The following is a 20,681-nucleotide window of genomic DNA, read 5'->3' as shown; positions in this document are numbered from 1 at the left end:
AAATTTTTAAATCAACTAGATGATTTTTATTTGTACCAACATGTCAGGAAAGTACTACGGAAAAGAATACTCTAGACATCATAATTACCCATGAACCAGATGGCATAATAGGGCTGACAGTACAGGAACCAGTAGCAGGAAGTGATCACACAGGGTTCTGTGGTGGACAATGAAGAGAGAGAGAGGTAGCAGCAGTTAAAGGCAAAGGAATGGGTTATAATTTCAGGAAGGGAAATTATGATGCCTTAAGGTGCTACATGGCTTCTATTAACTGGGTAGATTGCACAGAGAGAGAATACAATTGAATTATGGTATACCTTTAAAACATTAATCACAGAATGTTTATATATCATTAAAAAAATACTCCACAAAAAATTTCAAGTTGGATAACTAATGAAGTTCCCAGATTGCTTGAGTAGAAAAGACTGCATGGAAAAATTACAGAGCAATAAAAAGTACTGAAACCTGTAACAGCTACAATTGATCTGTAATAGTGCCATGGAAAAGGTTAGGTTGGCAAAGGCAGATTATGAGAAATTTCTAGCAAAGAGAGCAAAAAAAGAGTGGGGATAAGGAATTCTTCACATATATAAATGCAAAGAAGAAGAGGACAAACCAGATTGGACCCTTAGGTAATGTATTAGATACCCTAGCTGATGTTGCAGATGAACTCAACAGTTACTTTGCATCGATATTTACAGAAGAAAAACCCTTTATGTAAATGGGAAATTATGGGAGTGAAGTTTAAAAATATGTAATAAATGATATTGAAATTTCACATGATTATTTAATGCAAAACCTTCAAGCCTACAAAGCCAGAAAGGCTCCTGGGGTTGATGGTATATACCCTATAATCTTAAGGGAGGTGTCAAGTGAGCACATTGAACCATTGAGGCTAATTATGAGAGTATCATTGGACTTGGGAGTGATTCCGTTGGATTGGAAAAGTGCCACTGTATCTCCAATACATAAGGGCAGTTCTAAGAGTGAAGTGGGAAATTACTGGCTGATCAGTCTAACTTCAGTAGTAGGGAAAATCATGTGAGGCAGTGATCAAAGTTGGAATTTAGGATCACTTAGATAGAAATGGAATTCTGAAGGATACTCAGCATGGTTTTGTAAAGGGAAAATCATGTTTAACAAATCTGGTTAGCTATTTTTACAGGGCCACTCATGAGCTAGATTTAGGGAATAATTTCAACATTTTTTATTTGGATTTCAGCAAAGCATTTGACTCAGTCCCACATGAGCAGTTACTTTATAAGCTGGAACAGGTTGGAATCACAGGGAAAATCCTTAGATGGATAGCTTCAGGGCAGGAGGCAGAAGGTTGTTATAATTCCTCAGATTGGGTTGATGTAAGAAGTGGGGTTCCCAGAGAATCAGTATTAGGACCACTGTTGTTTTTTATTTTCATAAATGACACCGATGAAGGGATAGAGGCCATGATGTCTAATTTTGCAGATGATGTAAAGATTGGTAGAATAGTTAATGCTCACCACCAAGCAGAGCTTCTTCTTCAGAGTGACCCAGATAGACTTTGGGGATGGTCAGAAAAATGGCAGCTATGCTTTAATCGAGCAAAGTGTAAGGTATTACACCTGGGGAACAATAAACCCAAAATAACTTATACACTTGGTGGAGCTGAAGTAAAGCCAGTAGTGGAGGAAAGGGACTTGGGTGTTACGATATGGTTAGACATGAAGTTCTCCGAGCATTATAGACAGGTTGCAAGGAAGGCCCAGTGTCGTATTGATTATTTATTGAACATTTGCTAGTAGCGATAAGGACGTCATAATCCCACTATATAAGGCTATTGGTAGACAACACTTGGAATACCATGTTCAAGTATAGGGACCGCATCTATTAAGCTTCTTGAAAGGGTCCAAAGACAGGTAACTCGTTTGGTGAGATTAGCAAAAGGGCATCCACATGAGGAAAGACTTCGAATATGTGGGTTGCATAGCTTGGAAACTAGGAACCTAGACTTGATCAAGGTGCTTAAAGGCTCTGAGAGGCAAAAGTAAAATGAACGAGGATGAAATTTTCATGGTTATAAATGATTCAAAACTAGGTGCCATAAATTCAAGTTATGAGGGGAGATGTTTAGACTGGATAGCAGGAAGTTTTATTTTTGCCAGTGAATTATAAATTACTGGAATAAGTTACCTGCATGGGTGGTAGAGGCTGACAGCTTGAGGTCAAAGGTCAGGTGGATAGTTACCTACGGGAGGAGGAAAACACACAGCTTGTCTATTGCCTTTTCTTTTATTATTTTATTTTTTTGCTGATGTAGCATAAGCCATAGGCTTCCCTGCACCATGTGGTAATTACTAATACTATACTTTATAACTGGGTTGTCACTGTTGCACCACTAGGGTAACTGCCCATCCATCCACCTACCCACCGAACAGAGGCCAATAAGCCTCAAAACAGTGCTGTCTGAGTGGTAGTATCCCCTGAGAATAAAGTAATATTAGTCTTTTCCACTGGTGAAGCATTCTTATTCGAGGTAGCGCAATATCATGGCGATTCATTGTGAAGGTATTCACAATTTGAGATATAATTAAAACGATGCCAATTTAACTACTTTGTTAGACAGTTATGAATAAAACTGGTGCACTTGCACTAACCTATACATTAAAATATTGTACTATATTATCCTGAGGATTTTGATCCCTCTGTATGAATTGGAGATACATTTGCATATCTCCAGTTCATAGGAACCTCCCCTGAATCCAGTGAAGCTCTCATAATTGTGGCTAAGGGTTTGCTCACCTGTTTTGCTGCCTCCCTTAATATGATTGGATAGATACCATTCACCCCGATGCCATTTTATGTTCAGCTTCAACACTTCTACTTTCTTTTTTCAGTTATCACGAAATCATTTAGTTTCCCATTAGAGTTTGATAAACTTCCGCCATCCCCTTCTCTAAAGAATTACTCATATGTGAATGTAGATGCAAAATACCTATTCAATTTGTCAGAAACCTGAGCAGGGTCATCAGCAACTAACCCATAGGTGTCAAGTGACCAATGTGATTCAACCCCTACCTTCTACTGTTAATATAAGCATAGAAGGCTGCTTTTTTGTTTGCATTGTTTTAGAGAGACTTCTCATATCTGCCTTAGCTTGCCTAACCTCCTTTGTGACTTGATTACAGACTAGCTTATATCTACCACAGGCTTCTGCATCATCTGATAATTTATATGCATCCCATGCCCTTTTCCTTCTCACGTGTCTCAATAGTTCATCTGACATCCGTTTAGGTCTAAGCCTTGAACAGTATTTTTTTTGTTAGTATGAAAAGCCTAGTAGCTTCTTTGATTGCTTCCCAATTAGAATTTGCTGTTGGTCCCACTGCATAAAATTTAAGAACTGTCTGAAACTATTGTAGTTACCCTTGCAAAAGCCTTTCACTTTACCCTTGGCAGTAGTTATGTCTTTAATTAAATTACACATTAGTACACTGTGACTGCTGCCATTCAGTGGATCTTTTACCTGCAGATTCTTAATACATGTAGAACCAAGAATGTTGCTTCCTCTTTTTGCCTCTGTAACATGTTGCTGTAGAAAACAGTTGTCCACCAAGAAATCCACGAAAGTCTTGCTAGTGTATGATGACCAACCCACAAATTCCAGACATCTGGAAAGTTAAAATTCCATATTATAAGACATTCTGACTTAGTGGCCCACTTTGTTTCTTTGTTTGGTATACTCATCACAGTCATTAAACATACAACACGCTCAATCTTATTTTTCAGTGCTTATATCACACCAAACTGATTCAATATTGCACTCATCACCCATTTCAACTGAATGCACTGCCTTAGATATAATATTCTTTTTAACTAAAAGCATAACCCCTCCACCTCTCCTGCCCTGTCTGCCCTTCCTGCATATATTGTACTGCCCATATTCAAATTCAGCATCACTTATGTCTGAGTGACACCATGTCTCAACTATCCCTACATTGTCTGCATTTAATGACTTAATCAGTACTTCAAATTCATGAAATCTATTTGCAGTGCTCCTGGAATTGGTGTACATGCAAGTATATATGCACATGTTATTATGCTTAGTTACCCTTACACGGCCCATGTATTCACTGGTTCTATGATGACCAACAGCAGGGTTTGAAATCTCAGACACCTTGCTTTCCAGGCTGCTGCATTTCCCAATAGAAGCAGTGCAAGGATCACCTTCACCTCTCTGCCTGTGGCTCTAGTTATTCTATTAGTCTGTGTACCCCCCCCCCCCCCCCCGCAAGCTAGCAGTTTTCCCACCCACCTATCACTGTCTCAATAGAATGAATAAATATTCTTGCATCCCTTCTATTTAAGTGCATCCCATCCCTATGAAAACAACCTGTCCTGTTCACATGCATAAACCACACTAGCAATAATTCTAGAATAATAACAGGCAGCAGTAATCTAAAATAACAACCAAATTCTCTGGCCAGTATAGACAGGCTGCTAGAACAGCTCATAGAGTTTTGTCAATAATATTCAGGAACTTTGCCAGCAGAGACAAAGATGTGATTATCCCATTGTGTAAGGTAATGGTTGAGTCACATTGGGAATACTGCACACAGGGTTGGAAACCTTATTTTAGGAAAGACATATATCTATTAGAAAGGATGCACAGAAGAGCTATAACATTAGTTGGGCCAAAAAAAGACATTCTTACCAAGACTGGGTTCTGTAAATTGCAGTCTCTGGAAACTAGGCATCTGCATGGTTACAAATTGAAGTGGATAAACCCCTGAAAGGGTTAAGTAAACTAATGCTAACGGCATCTTTATTATTTTTCAGATGATACATAGATGTGTGGAAATTTGCATTTACCCAGAGCATAACTGATTGTCGGATTCAACGTCTACCTAATATTATGGAAGTGAGCAGTTTGAATAAATTTAAAGAAGGCCAGGCCACCTTTTCCATTAGGCATTTTGCCTAAAGCCTACTGAGTTTTTATGACCTATGAAAAAGGAGGGACCAAAAATATAATTCAAATAGAATTCAGTGATTTTATTCCAACATTAAAATTCATTCTACAAATCAATTTTTAAACACACACATTTCTGAAATAAATTCTTATTTTAGACTTTTCTGATTAACAACTGAACGTACTCACATAAGAAGTTCATACTGTGAGTAAATTAGAGCTGGAATAAGTGTTGTGGAAATATCATCAAAACCAAATTTATAGAAATTACAGAAATTAAAAAAAAATAATATATATATATATTGATTTAATATAAGGGTATTTTAATATTTTTGGTATTTATTGTGGCAAAGCCTCACAATGAATGAAAAGTTAGGAATTTCTTACAGGGTTTGAAGGTATGGTCTATAAACACCAAACAAAGATGGCTCTGGTTTCAACAAATTAGAAGGGATGGGATTTAAATAGATGATTTTTTTTTTTTTTTTTTTTTTTTTTGCTGATGCTGCATAATAAATAAGTATTTGAGTTAAATGTGATTAAAGCATTACAATTCCACAAATTGTATTTTTTTAAAACACAGCACTGCCTTTAAATTTTGAAAGTACCAATAAAAAGTCACTTTTATCTACCAAGACTACTTTGTGTCTTCTACTATTACTAAAGAGTGCAGAAATTTGTAAACCTCAAAAAGAAAAAGAGTTATATGAGTTTATAAAATCTCCAAAATATTTATAAAAGCAGAATTCCATCTATTGGGACCTCACCTTGTTAGGAAACATGCATATTTGATGAATTAAATATGGGCACAGTATTTCAGTAACCCTTAAACACTTTCATTGTGGTTCCTGACACCAGGGATCACTAGCAAACAAAATTCTGCATTTATTGGTAGATAAATATATTGATAATTTACATTTAGTTTTTGACTTTTGAAGTTTTATATCAGAAATTTTTATACTCACTGAATAACAGAAGAGACAAGGTAGTCTCAGCCATGTGAATGATTTTTCATTGCAGTAGTGTGTTAAAAAAAGAAATTTGCCACTTTTATATATTCCTGTAGAGATTTGTATTTATTATTAATTAACAGTATATTACAGAAAAATACACAATTCAAAAATATTTTTAGCAATAAAACAACAATTTGATAAACAGTGTTGTGAAAATGATCTTAATGCAAGAAACAGGAAAATAGTAGCAAAAACAGTATAATGTAGAAACTTATATTTAAGGTTTTTTTTTAGGAAAAATTTTATGAAGGGCTTGTATATTTTACTGGTCTAGATTCATTATTTGCTGTAGCTGACAATATGGTAGTAGCATGCACAAGATCTGATATAATCAAATTTCTTTTAATTATTGTGCTGCAATTGAAATTAATTCTCAACAACTAAATGACAGGAAATAACTTTAAAAAATCAAATCACATTATTTATCTTTAAGATTTACAGTTCACTCTTAGTGATTTGTAATGAATGCTGCTTTTGAAAATAAAATTTATACTAGATATGAATTATTTCATAAAATATATCTATTTTTTTTAAAACAGAGTTGAACTACATTATTGATTACTTCTGTCTTTCTGAAGTGATAAAATTATTGGCTAATGCTAATAGAAAAATATACTTTGAATACTAATGATTTGGAAAAAAAAAGTTATGAATATCAGTTAATTAAAAAATTTTTAAAAAATACAAAATCTCTGGTTCTTTACAAAAAAAAGGTTAAAGTTCTAAATTGTTGGTAAGAGATAATAAAAATACAAGTTAAATAACAATATACATTAAAACTTATGAAACTTAACTATGTTCTAAAAACCTTAAATATTTGGATGGCCATGAAATGATCATAACTGCAAGACAGCATGTATAAAAAATAAAAGATCAAAGGCAAAATTCATGACTGTTTATAAAAACCACATATTTTGTCTCATACAACTGATTCACATATTGAAGTTAGATCCCCCCCCCCTTCCCTTCATGATGCTCAACTTGGAAATTGGCTGAAAATGTAGTGTGTGCAGGTTCCTTTGACACAAAATCAGCTTTCTTCAGGATTTTCACATGACTGACCTTAGCAAATGAAATTAAAAAATACAGTAAACCTCCGCTATTCGCGGTATCTATATTCGCGCTTTCACGTATTTGCGATCGCCGATTTAATATAAAATGAAACCTAAAAAAATGTGAATTTTAAAGCCCCCCCCTTCCCTTCATGATACTCAACTTGGAAATTGGCTGAAAATGTAGTGTGCAGGTTCCTTTGACACAAAATCAGCTTTCTTCAGGATTTTTACATGACTGACCTTTACAAATGAAATTAAAAAATACAGTAAACCTCCGCTATTCGCGGTATCTATATTCGCGGTTTCACGTATTTGCGATCGCCAATTTAATATAAAATGAAACCTAAAAAAATGTGAATTTTAAAGCGCCGTGAATATTTTCCGCCATAAAAAACATGGGCGTGGCTAAAATTATCTTTCCTGGTCAAAACAGCGCTCAGTGGGTGGGGGGGAAAGGGGTGACAAAATCGTGAGCATGGATGTTTCTCGCTAATCCTTGTTCAGTATGTGTTATGCGCTTGTCATGGAAGGTTTCGTCATTTGCTTTTAATTTATATGCTTATAAATTGAATAAATTTATCAATTTATAAATTGATATGCTTACAAAAATGATAAATCTACCGTTTTGCAGTGTAAAACAGACTTTTTCGAGTGTGTTAACGGAAGAAAGTGACTTTATTGTGGACAAGTTGTTTCTAACCCGTACAAAAATATGGCTACGAATAACACGAGAAATGTGAAAATATCAAAGGTCATGACATTAGCAAATAAAATTGAGTTATTAGATAAAATTTCTAATGGTGAAAGTGTCTCCTCAGTGGCAAAACATTATAAAATCAGTGAGTCAACGGTACGATCAATCAAAAAATCGAAAGAAAAAATCCACCGTAGTGCCCGTGAAAACGCGCTAATTGCTTCAAAAATTTGCTGTGTAGCTCGTGATGTTAAATTAGAAAAAATGGAAAAATCTTTAAATCTGTGGATAGAAGACCGAACTCAAAATAAAATTCCATTAAGTTCACTCATCATTCATGAAAATGCAAAACTCCTTTATCAACACTTTAGCGAAACTGGTGATAGCACTGGCGGGATAAGTTTTTTTGCTAGCAAAGGCATTTTATTACATTTAATATTAAGTTGTTTCTTATTTTCATTTCGATGCCATATGCTTGCATTTCACTATGTACTGTCTATGTACATAGTCATATTATGAAGGCACATATAATACATACATAGACAAAATTTTACACTAGTTTTTCTTATATATTTCATACTTTTGAACGGAACCCCTATATTACTATGGGAGCCATAACTCAGTATTCGCGTTTTCGTTATTCGCAAAATTTCTCAGGAACGTAACCCCCGCGAATAGCGGTGGTTTATTGTATATATATACACTCAGGAACATACAGCATGACTGATTTCCTTACCAATATCAATGTCAACAATTACCTGCATTAATACAACCCCAAAGACAAATGTACCAAAAATAATCATTACAAAGGCCAAAACCAAAAGCACAATACTCTTCCAGTCTTCTATGTCAGGATCTTCTTTCAAAATCAAGGCAATAAGGAAAATTCCTAAAATAAATGAAGAAATTTTTATACTCACTGAATAACAGAAGAGACAAGGTAGTCTCAGCCATATGAATGATTTTTCATTGCAGTAGTGTGTTAAAAAAGAATTTTGCCACTTTTATATATTCCTGTAGAGATTTGTATTTATTATTAATTAACAGTATATTACAGAAAAATACACAATTCAAAAATATTTTTAGCAATAAAACAACAATTTGATAAACAGTGTTGTGAAAATGATCTTAATGCAAGAAACAGGAAAATAGTAGCAAAAACAGTATAATGTAGAAACTTATATTTAAGGTTTTTTTTTAGGAAAAATTTTATGAAGGGCTTGTATATTTTACTGGTCTAGATTCATATTATTTGCTGTAGCTGACAATATGGTAGCAGCATGCGCAAGATCTGATATAATCAAATTTCTTTAATTATTGTGCTGCAATTGAAATTAATTTTCAACAAGTAAATGACATGAAATAACTTTAAAAAATCAAATCACTTTATTTATCTTTAAGATTTACAGTTCACTCTTAGTGATTTGAAATGAATATTTCTGCTGCTTTTGAAAATAAAATTTATACTAGACATGACTCACAAGACATGAATTATTTCATAAAATATACCTATTTTTTGAAAACAGAGTTAAACTATATTATTGATTAATTATGTCTTTCTAAAGTGATAAAATGATTGGCTAATGCTAATAGAAAAATATACTTTGAATACTAATTTTTTGGGAAAAAAAAAAGTTATGAATATCAGTTAATTAGAAAATAAAAAATCTCTGGTTCTTTACAAAAAAAAGGTTAAAGTTCTAAATTGTTGGTAAGAGATAATAAAAATACAAGTTAAATAACAATATACATTAAAACTTATTAAACTTAACTATGTTCTAAAAACCTTAAATATTTTTACCACAAGGATGGCCACGAAATGATCATAACTACAAGATAGCATGTATAAAAAATAAACAATCCAAAGGCAAAATTCATGAATGTTTATAAAAACCACATATTTTGTCTCATACAACTGATTCACATCTTGAAGTCAGATCTCCCCCCTTTTCTTTTCATGATGCACAACTCGGAAATTTGCCGAAAATGTAGTGTGTGCAGGTTCCTTTGACACAAAATCAGCTTTCTTCAGGATTTTCACATGACTAACCTCAGCAAATGAAATAAAAAAAAAAAAAAAAAAAATATATATATATATATATATATATATAAACACTCAGGAACATACAGCATGACTGATTTCCTTACCAATATTAACATCAACAATTACCTGCATTAATACAACCCCAAAGACAAATGTACCAAAAATAATCATTACAAAGGCCAAAACCAAAAGCACAATACTCTTCCAGTCTTCTATGTCAGGATCTTCTTTAAAAACCAAAGAAATAAGGCACATACCTAAAATAAATGAAGAAGCATATTTTTATGCTAGTACAGTAATCTTTAATAACTTAGCAAAGTACAATAATAAACAAAATTATCGCTCTAACAAACTCTGAAAACGTAGGCAGCCTTTACTGTTATACATCCCCTCCTCCAGTTTAAAATTAGTGTGTCACAAAATAAAGTATCTCAGTAACTTGAAAATATCCATTTTTAGCAATACAGCAATACTTCGGATAATACGGCTTCAATCAGTATGGGATTCACTATAGTGCAGTTTATAGTTCAGGATTTTCACATGACTAACCTCAGCAAATGAAAAAAAAAAAAAAAAATGCCGATCTTCAGGTAATTCTCCAGTGGGGCAAAGACAACTTAGTTGATTTCAACCCTTCTAAAACTCAGTCTTGTCTTATATCTCGCAAAAAGGATTCTTCTGCTCCTATGCTTATCTTTAGTGACACTCCGATTTCTAGACAAAATGATATATCTCTTTTGGGGATTACCCTGACTTCTAATCTCTCTTGGCACAAGCACGTTACAAATATTGCTTCCTCTGCATCTAAAAAACTTGGTTTTCTCTTTTGCTCTCGGCGTTACTTTTCTTCCAGACAGCTGCTCACTCTGTATAAATCGCAAATCTGCCCCACCATGGAATATTGTTCCCACATCTGGGGTGGTGCCCTCAAAACCTCTCTCAGGCTTCTTGATTCCATTCAGAAGAGGGCAATTAGGTTAATTAATGATTACTCTCTAACAGAGTCTCTCCACTCGCTTTCTCATAGACGTACTGTTTCTGCTGCATACCTCTTCTACAGATACTTCCATGGGCATTGTTCTTCTGAATTGGCTTCTATAATTCCCGCTCTCTCTTTCAAAACAGTCCGAACACGTGCCGCCACCAGCCAAGATCCATTTACTGTCCAACTTCAAACCCACAGAACCAACTTTTCATCTTCTTCATTTATTCATTCAACTGCCGTTTTCTGGAACAACCTTCCTTCATACGTATTTCCTGAAAATTACAATCTACAGAAGTTCAAGTCCAATGTCAACAGATATCTTCTTTCATCTTCTCAACCTCCAATCTAAGCATGGTACTAAGTACTATAGGTTCTAATACCTCTCGTGTTTGGGGTTCACATAAAAAAAAAATATATATATATATATATATATATAAGTTTGCTTTCTTGCATCATTTGCCATTGTTATTACTACTATTACTATTCGTGCTCCTGGATATTGTGTTAAATTATGTGTTTAAAGTGTCTATATCAGCAAGCAAAGTGTCCACAATGAAAGAATAACATCTGAGGACTCCCTAGGTGAGACAATTTAATTAATCTTCTGGGATTTTTGCAATTTATCAACATTACTCATCTGTGTCCTTTGTTGTCAGACCATGTGGCTGACATCAGGGCCATAAGAGGCACCAATATAAAGTCGTTGCCACGCTGGTAGACTGCACTTGACTGGGGAGGTGCCCCAAATTAGTGCCAAACTGAGCTGAAAGAGTGCTCCACCAAACTATACTGGTAACAGATGGACTTTGACATAAGAACATATATTTTGTGATCCCCCCACCTGCTATAGACTTTATATGGACAGAATCTTCGAACCTATAATTTTAGCTGTAGAACCGACCTAACCATTATTTTCTACTCCCCCGAAAATCCCGAGAGGAAGTAGCAGCGTCCTTCTGCGATGAATTTTAAATTAGCTATTCCCCCCCCCTCATGTGATTACGGGGGAGAGCCCATATTTTCGACAGTGCTGTGCAGCTCTTAATTAATGCACGGACTTGTTCCCTCTTTTCTTATCCCCTACAAGAATCCCGCTAATTCGGAAACCCCGTTTTTCCGACCTCAACCAATATGCCATCGGAAGATCTCACCCAAATGGAAGAAAACATTGAGAAAGTGCCCGAAACTATACTGATCGACGACCCAAGAGATAGCGTTGATGAACAGAAACCAGCCCTGCTCTCTAAAAAACGTAATAAGAGGCAATCAGGTCTTAAAACAGGTATGAAAACCAGGTCTCAATCTGACCCCCGATAAGAAACAACCAGAACAAAGTCAACAGGTTGAAACTATCAGAGAAGTGTACACCTTGGACCCAACGCTTCCAGATGGCCCTGTGCCAGTCCAGATGCTCGTCCTCAGGCACACACTGGAAGACCTGAAAGAACAGAACAACAGAGTGACCACATGGCTCCAAGCTGGAGACCATTCTATATAAGACACACGTAGAATACAAGGGTTACTGCCAAGTTAGAGGCATACCTTCAAAGTGGGGCAAGTGAAATGCCACAGCACACCCTGACCTATTCAGAGGTGCTGAGGAACAAAACCACAACTACAACTATAACCACCACTTCCAAGCCTACTCCTAGGAAGACACTACTTCCAAAGCCACATCTAGTGGTTCTTAAACCCATCACAAATAACACTCACAAAACTAGTGAAGAAGTAAAGAAAACGGTGATCGACTCCCTGACCCAAGACTTCAGATCTGCCAAGATCAGATCTATTAGAAATATGCGGAATACAGGGGTCATCATCGAAACTGAAACAAAGGACGATGCAAATCTCATTATGAGAAACTCCAGGATCCCCATCTCGGGCTCTCAGCTGAACCGCCTGGAGGAGAAAGGCCCCTCTATAGTCATTTTGGACATTGACAACGACCTCAGCCCTTCCTTCATATGTGAAGAAGTGTACAGGCACTACCTGACAGAGATCCTACCAGCCTTATAATGCCGAAATTCCAACCTAAGAGCAGAAATGGTGGCTCTTCAAACTGAGTACTCAGACTGGCCCCTGAGGCCTGGCAGGAGATCACAAAACAGACAAGAATATACATAAATTGAAGTTCCCACTGGTACAAGGAGCACATCGTGGTCCCAAAATGTTTCTGGCACATGCACCCAACAAGAAGCAACATGCGGACATTGTGCTGAGAAGGGGCACAACTTCGCAAACTGCCCAAACAAAGCAAACGATCCAGTTTGTGCTAAGTGGCAGAAACTCCTCACACACATTCACTCAGAGACAGCAAATGCCCTGTCTACATAAGAGAAAAAGGAAAGGCACACAACAACTAAAGATCCACTATGGGAACTCTTCCTAAAAGATACAACACAAACTGCATTAAATTTCTCCAGCTAAACACGTAGCGGGCCATTGCCATTGCGGGACAGATTAGGCAAAAGGCAGAGGAAGGAAATCTTGACATCATACTGCTAAAAGAATCTTACACCTGCACCAGGGCTGTACGAGGATACCCGTTCAATTACAAGATTGTCCAGGTGGATAGAGTGACCCCCCCCAGGCAGCTGTAGTGGTGAGAAACCCTAATATAACAGTGACAAAGATCACCCATCTGTGTGTTCTGAATGGGCATCCTGTGCACACATAATATTGTCACTGGGAGAATTGTATGTGATATCCTTGTACTGTCATCTGGGCGAGGATATATTCTCCCTGCATCACAGTACTTGCAACATGTACTCACCAAACTGCATGGAGCCAGGATACTTGTCTTCGCTGACTTGAACTGCCGCTCATCTCTGTGGCGCGAGACCCCAGAATGCAGGGGATCCAAAAATGGACAACACATGGAAGAGTTTTTGACCAACAGTGGCTTTGTTGTTCTAAACCATCCCAATAATCTACCTACCTTCAATTGAACCCTTTGGGAAGTCACCTTGGATGCCACCACTACCAGATCTCTTGCCAGTCACATTGCAGCCTGGAGGGGGGAGGGGGCATAAGCTTAAACTAACTCTCATTGGAAAGTCAAAGAACCCCTGAAAAATGCTTTAAAAATTGAAATGTTTGCCTGTTAACAGAAACCCGTTAAGGAATTTTTTATATGATATTAAGGTGTAGTGCTAACTACTATAAGTGTAAATTTTTCTTGTCTTGACTTGTAATTTTTATATATGTACTATTTTATTTTAATTTTTGTAATAAAACAGTTGTAAATAAAATTAAGTGTTTTATTGTATAATTTAAAAGTCATTATGTTCAATAAGTAGGTCTAACCTAAAAAAAAGAGTGTACATCATCACATTAATGTATTCAAATCCAGTTTATTTAATAATAATTTACCAAACCTCCCGTGTTATCCAAGTTTTTGATTATCCGAGGTTCCCTCAGTCCACATTACCTCGGATAACTGGGACTCTACTGTATATGATGTCAAAATTTATTATTATTATTATTTTTTTATTCAGTTCCTTTGTTACTGTGTCACAGTATCCAATCAGAGAAGATTGTACCTTAACAGAAATCATTCTGTGTCTGCAGTATAACTGCGTTACTTCTTTAACCAGTGACTCCATTATTTTTCCTGGAACAGAATTCAAGTTAACAGGTCTGTTTATTAGTCATGTCACCTTTGATCCCCTTTTGTGATGCGGAAGATACATTTTCACATTTCCAGTCCATGGGGGGGGGGGACCTCTCCTGAATCAAAATTGTTACACATTGAGTGATAATGTACATATTGCTATGATAATTCTGTGATATGTGGTAAAATGTGTTCTATTACAAAAAAACTTTACTAATATATGTTATCCCAGGAAATAAATTGCATGTAATACAAGCTGAGCCATTTTTTTGGCATTCACAGGGTCTAGATACTCTTCGTTTAGTATTCATAGGCCCTAAGTATTATTCATTCCAAGGCCTGACAACATTATTTCAAACATTAAAATGCCCTTGCATTAAATCAAATTTTTTGCTTTTTAAAAAATTTGAAAGTGTTTTTATAAATCTGGAGTTATACCACAACACTTATTCCAGCACTAACTTGCACTGCAAACTTTGATGACGGTGCTAATGCTTTTGCTAACAGAAAAAGCTGAAAATTTATCTTTCTTCAGCTTTTTCTGTTTTCAAATTTCTAAATCTGTGTTTAAAAATTATGTGTAGAATTTTATTGTTGAAATAAAATCATTGAATTCTATTTAAATTATATATTTTTTCAGTCTGTTTTTTTTGAAGGTCCTAAAAACTTCGTAGGCATAGTGCCTATAACATATCACAGTGATGAAGTGCCTAATGGAAAAGATGGCCCTGCAACTAAGTATAAGTTATTATATTACAGATTTACTCATTATTTACTAGAAAAAGTGATCACTAACAATAATACAGTTGTTAAGCCTTTATTTTTATACTCAAGAAGTAGTAAGCTATTGTCACTTAACAAAAATAAAAGAAACTGTACCTAGATAGTTTTATCAGGTACAGAAAATTTTGACATTCAATTTATCTTTACATGTTAAATTGCCATTTCTATATTTTGTCTACATATTTCTCCATTATCAATCAAAAAATAGTTTTCCTTTTTCTCAGAAAAAATTAAATAAATTAATATAAACATATTAATCTATTTCAATGTTTCCTAATCTAAGTATTGTTTTCTCACGTCGCCTGTCTAGTTTTCTGGTATAGAAAACAATCATCTAGTAAATCCAAAAAAGTTCTGCTACTGTGAGTGACTAAACCACAAGTTCCAATCTATATCATCTGCAAAGTTAAAGTTCCTTATAATACCTTCTGATTTACTGGCCCACTCTATCTGTCTATATTAGCAGTTCATTATACTGATCACAATGATTTGACTTATAACATTCTCCTACTCTCATTTTTGTTTTCTCGTGCTTATGTTGCAACACACTGGCTCAACATTTTACTGGTCGCCCATGTTGACTGGGTGAATTGCCTTAATTCTATGTGCTTTTTTAACCAAGAGTATAGCTTCTCCTCCCTTCCTGTATGTTCCCTCTGTAAATACTGTACTTACTGCATTTAAATTCTGCATCCCCTATGTCTAAGTAGCACCATGTTATTGATATCCAGGTGGTGTCCATATTTGATGACTTAACCAATACTTAAAACTTATCAGATTTATTTACTGTACTCCTAGCATTTTTTTTATACGTGCCTGTTTTTGCTCTTAGTAATCCTCACAACCTTTGTTTCTTTTTCTCGTGAGGATCCCAAACAGCCCTCGTAATCCTGCACAATGTGTTTTCCCGACTACTGCATGTCCCAGTAGAAACAGTACAGGAATCAATTTCATTTCTGTGCAGCTACTATTAAACTGTTTGTCTGTGTATCCCCCCCCCACCAAGACAGCAATATTCTCGACTGCATCAGAAAAATATTCTTGCACCCAAATATAAGTTCATCTCATCTCTGTAAAATCAGTCTCTCCTATAATAAGCACAGACTATGTTAAGAGCATTCTTCCCCATGAGCCCTGCATAATTTGATTAATAAGGCTCTTATCATGTACTCCTGCTATTGTGTCTAAATAAAATAACAATTTAATTTTTGTTATATCCATTTGTATTTACATTTAATAATTAAATATGAAAATCCAACAATTATTGCATAATACTAATAACTATTATTGTACTATTATTATTATTATGTGGTTATAATAATGTTCTAAGTTCCAAGGAAAATGCATAAAACATGAGAAAGCAATATAAAAAAATTTAATATTATTAAAAATGAATATTTTCAAAAGTCAACGTGAAACTATATTTTATGACACACCAATTTTAAACTTGCAGGATGCATGACACTTGAAGACTGCCTACATGGCTGCAGACCATGCAGTGTGAAGGAGTGGACCACCTGCAGGCCATGGTTTGAGTACCTCTGATCTAAGGTTACAATTTATTCTAATAGATACAGATGTTATTCTCCCCTACCCAATCAAATGTAATCCTCTTTTTATATAAACCGCTTTAGGTTATGCAAATATAAGGCAGAAAAAACTGTACTCTTACCTGGGAAGACAAAAATGTTGACAGATGCCAGACATCCCAAAAGTTCAATGACAACACCAATGTTTGGAGTGAAAATAGAAAGCAAAACACTAGTGATAAACCATGCAGTTGTGATTGAAATCCTGCGTCTCCTCTCACCATATATGAACTGATCAGTTGAAAGTTTGGAGAATTCTGCATACAGTCCATCCAGTGCTCCTCTGTTGGTTAAACATTTTAAAAATAGGCTAATATTAATATATAATGCCAGAATTATTCAAAGCACATTACATTAAATTACAAATGTCTATATTAAAGAAATTATACAATGTATTTTATTAGTTCAGCTAGGGGTCAATGGCTGACTGATTAAATGTACTTTCTTAGATAGAATTAGTTTGATAGATGTTAAAACTAAATTTTAACTTAATTCAATAAAACTTAATAGTTTTATTGAATATATTTGTACACAATTTTTATAGTTTCATTTTAATTCTATGTAGAGTTAAAATGGTTTCAACTAGAAATAATAAACATAGTATGATCAGCAAAGGAGGTAAGCAAACCCTTAGCCATAATTATGAGAGCTTCCTTGGACTCAGGGGAGGTACCCATTGACTGGAGATGTGCAAATGTGACCCCAATTCACAAAGGGGGATCAAAGGCTGACACAAGTAATTATAGACCTGTGAGTTTAACTTCTGTTCCCGGAAAATTAATGGAGGCACTGGTGAAAGAAGCACTGCAGGATCATCTAGACAAGACTTCAGTTATAGCTAGGACACAGCATGGTTTTGTTAAGGGGAAGTCTTGCCTGACCAATTTGATTGGATACTATGATGCAGTCACAAAAGAACTGGATGCAGGGAATAACTTTGATATTATATACTTGGATCTTAGAAAGGCTTTTGATACTGTTGCACATGGAAGACTGCTGTACAAATTGGAGCAGTGTGGCATTGGAGGCAAGTTGCTGCTATGGATAAAGGGGTGGTTGAGGGGGAGAAGACAGAGAGTGGTAATCAATGGACACTGCTCATCGTGGACTAATGTTATTAGTGGAGTCCCTCAGGGTTCAGTATTGGGGCCTTTATTGTTTTCTGTATTTATAAATGATATTGATGATGGTATATCAGGCTTAATGTCCAAGTTTGCAGACGATACGAAGGTTGGCAGGGTTGTCAAGGACACTACTGACACTATGCTGCTGCAACAGGATTTGGAAAGGTTGAGCAGATGGGCTTCGAGGTGGCAAATGAAGTTTAACATTGACAAATGTAAAGTACTACATATGGGAAACAGCAACCCCAGAGCAACGTATCAACTCTGTGGTACTACACTGACAGTGGTACTACACTGACAGTGGTAGAGAATGAAAGGGACCTGGGGGTGGTGGTGCAGGCAGATATGAAGTTCTCTGAGCAGTGCAGACGAGCTGCAAGAGTAGCTCATGGTGTATTGTCAATGATATATAGGAATTTTTCTAGCAGGGATAAGGAGGTGATTATTCCCTTGTATAAGGCAATGGTCAGGCCACACCTAGAGTACTGTATACAGGCCTGGAGGCCTCATTTCAGGAAGGATGTAGAGCTGCTGGAACGAGTACAGAGAAGGGCAACTAGATTGGTGAATGGGACAAAGGGGTTCTCTTACGAAGAAAGGCTTAAGTTTTGCAAATTACAGTGTCTGGAAACTAGGCACCAGCGGGGTGATCTGATAGAGGTGTACAAAGCCTTGAATGGTTTGAGCATGCTCAATGCTGATGGGATTCTTCCTCTAGCTCAGAAAAATCACCTGAGAGGGCATAAATTCAAATTGAGGAAAGACAGATGTAGGATAGATGTGCGAAAATTTGCCTTTAGCCAGCGGGTGGTTGGTGGGTGGAACAGACTTCCATCCCTTGTCGTGGAAGTTGATAGCCTAAATAAGTTTAAGGCTCAGCTGGACAGGTATTTCGAACGAACAGAGGGGTGAAGTGGAAGTGGTTATTTTTATTTATTTATGTTACTTTTTTTTTTTTTTTTTGGCTGATGCTGCATAAGCTTGCTTTCTTGCATCAAATGCCTCTACTAATGCTAATGCTAATGATGTGGTTTAGGACGAACTGCTGCATATTTACTTATTTTGTATACTTAAAAAAAGTTTACTTAAATTCTCATTACTTCCTTCAAAGGAAAAAAAAAACTTTATGTAAATTTTTTAATGTTTTAAAAAAGGTTGTATAGTTTATTCAGGGACACAAGGTTGTTTGAAAAAAATGGTATTTTAAGATAAATTGATCTAACGATTAGTGTTTTATATCTTCTTTCCAGTAATACATGACTGTGAAAATGATCCATACCAAAAGGTCAAAGTGAGATGTGAGGAAGCCACTGAGGGCCATATCAGGATATCTTGTGCAACTGACCTTTAACAAAATAACTATATATCAGTTTGCCACAGTAGTCTGGAAACAACTAGCACAAATATAGTATTTATAGTTGCTTCACAAAAACTGTCACAAAGCAAGTTCAGTTTTCCAATGCAACTAAAAGTACATGATGATAATGGACATATAAAGCAAAACATATTGTACTCATTGTACAAGGGAAGAGTTAGGCCACATCTTAAGATTACATACAGGTCTGGTGGCCACATTTTTGGAAAGACGTGGATCTGTTGGAATGGGTCCAGAAAAGAGCAATGAGATTAGTGAGGAGGGAGAAAGGGTGCTCTTACCAAGAAAGGCTTCAATTCTGCAAATTGCAGCACCTGGAAACTAGGCACTTGTGAAGAGATCTGAATGGATTGAGTAAGCTGAATGCTGATGGCATCCTTCCTCTTGCTCAGTCTATACACATGACAGGTATAAATTCAAATTGAAGGCAGATAGTTTGAGGATAGATGTGCGGATATTTGCCTTCAGTCAGCAGGTAGTTTATTGTTTGAATAAATTCAAGGGAGAATTAGACAAACTGTTAGAGGGGAGGACAAGTGATATGGGAAAACTGTTGTTTTTTGGTTAAAGCCATATAAGCTTGCTTTCTTGCATCATTTTCAACTACAGCATGCCCCGTTATAACGTGGTTCACTTTACGCTGATTCGCTATAACGATGTTCTTATATTATAACCCGTATCTGACTATAACGCTGTCACAGATCACTATAACGCTCTTTTACAGATTGCATCTTTGTCATATTTAACGAAATTGTTTCATTTGATGGAGTCGATAGCTTGAAAATGAATACCAAAACAGCATTAAAACGTTCCCCACGCCGACTTGAGAAATTTTCCCACACTCAGTGAAATTTTCTCACACGCTAAATTAATTGCAGTACAGTGATTTGTTACGTAGTTCTGAGATCAACATTTTAAAAAATGATCAAGTATATTGCTTGTAATATTTGCATTATATGCATTTATCCGAAGTCTAGTCATCACTCAGTACAGTAATAGACGTGCGTAACAGACAGTTTACTTGAACATTGTATCGTAATTAATGCAACCAACGCAGTTACATTTTCGAAGAGTTAATAATGGCCGATAAGAATGAAAAAGCAACAATGTCTGGGTGCAGTACGAAGACTATAAATTCTGCATAAGAAAAAGACTGAATTTGAAAATTAAATTAGACGTTTTGAAGCGAATCGATTCCAGTCAACGACAAGCGGATGTGTGCCATAATTTAGGACTTGCAAGTTTAACTGTAAGAACAATTATAAAAAAATAAAGAATTAATTTTAGCAGCAGGAAAGATAGCTGTTCCACTGCAAGCAACTAGGGCTAGGCCGACTATTAGGATTGAAATGGAAAGACTTTAACTAATTTCATTGAAGATAATATCCAATGCAGAATTCAGTTAAGTTAAATATTATAAAAGAGAGAGAGAGAGAGATTAGCCAATATGATGATCTG

The 20,681-nt window shown here is 35.7% G+C and overlaps 1 protein-coding gene across 1 annotated transcript in view; it reads right to left on the bottom strand.

Moving 5' to 3' along the window:
• Positions 1-9,826: 9,826 nt before the first annotated feature.
• Positions 9,827-20,681, bottom strand: part of LOC150078678 (sodium-coupled neutral amino acid transporter 7-like) — a 197,634-nt gene continuing 186,779 nt past the window's right edge. Inside the window, exons 8-9 of the mRNA XM_090383493.1 lie at positions 16,808-17,007; positions 9,827-10,011 (exon numbers count right to left, since the gene is read on the bottom strand). Coding sequence (XP_090239619.1) covers positions 9,827-10,011; positions 16,808-17,007 — 385 coding nt within the window. The remainder of the gene's footprint in view (positions 10,012-16,807; positions 17,008-20,681) is intronic.

The sequence above is a fragment of the Mastigoproctus giganteus genome, chromosome 10 (genome assembly GCF_048544385.1).
Source record: "Mastigoproctus giganteus isolate SK-2022 chromosome 10, ASM4854438v1, whole genome shotgun sequence".
Taxonomy (NCBI): Eukaryota; Metazoa; Arthropoda; class Arachnida; order Uropygi; family Thelyphonidae; genus Mastigoproctus; species Mastigoproctus giganteus.
Note: the sequence above shows the minus strand (reverse complement) of the source record. Positions and strands in the feature narration are given on the sequence as shown.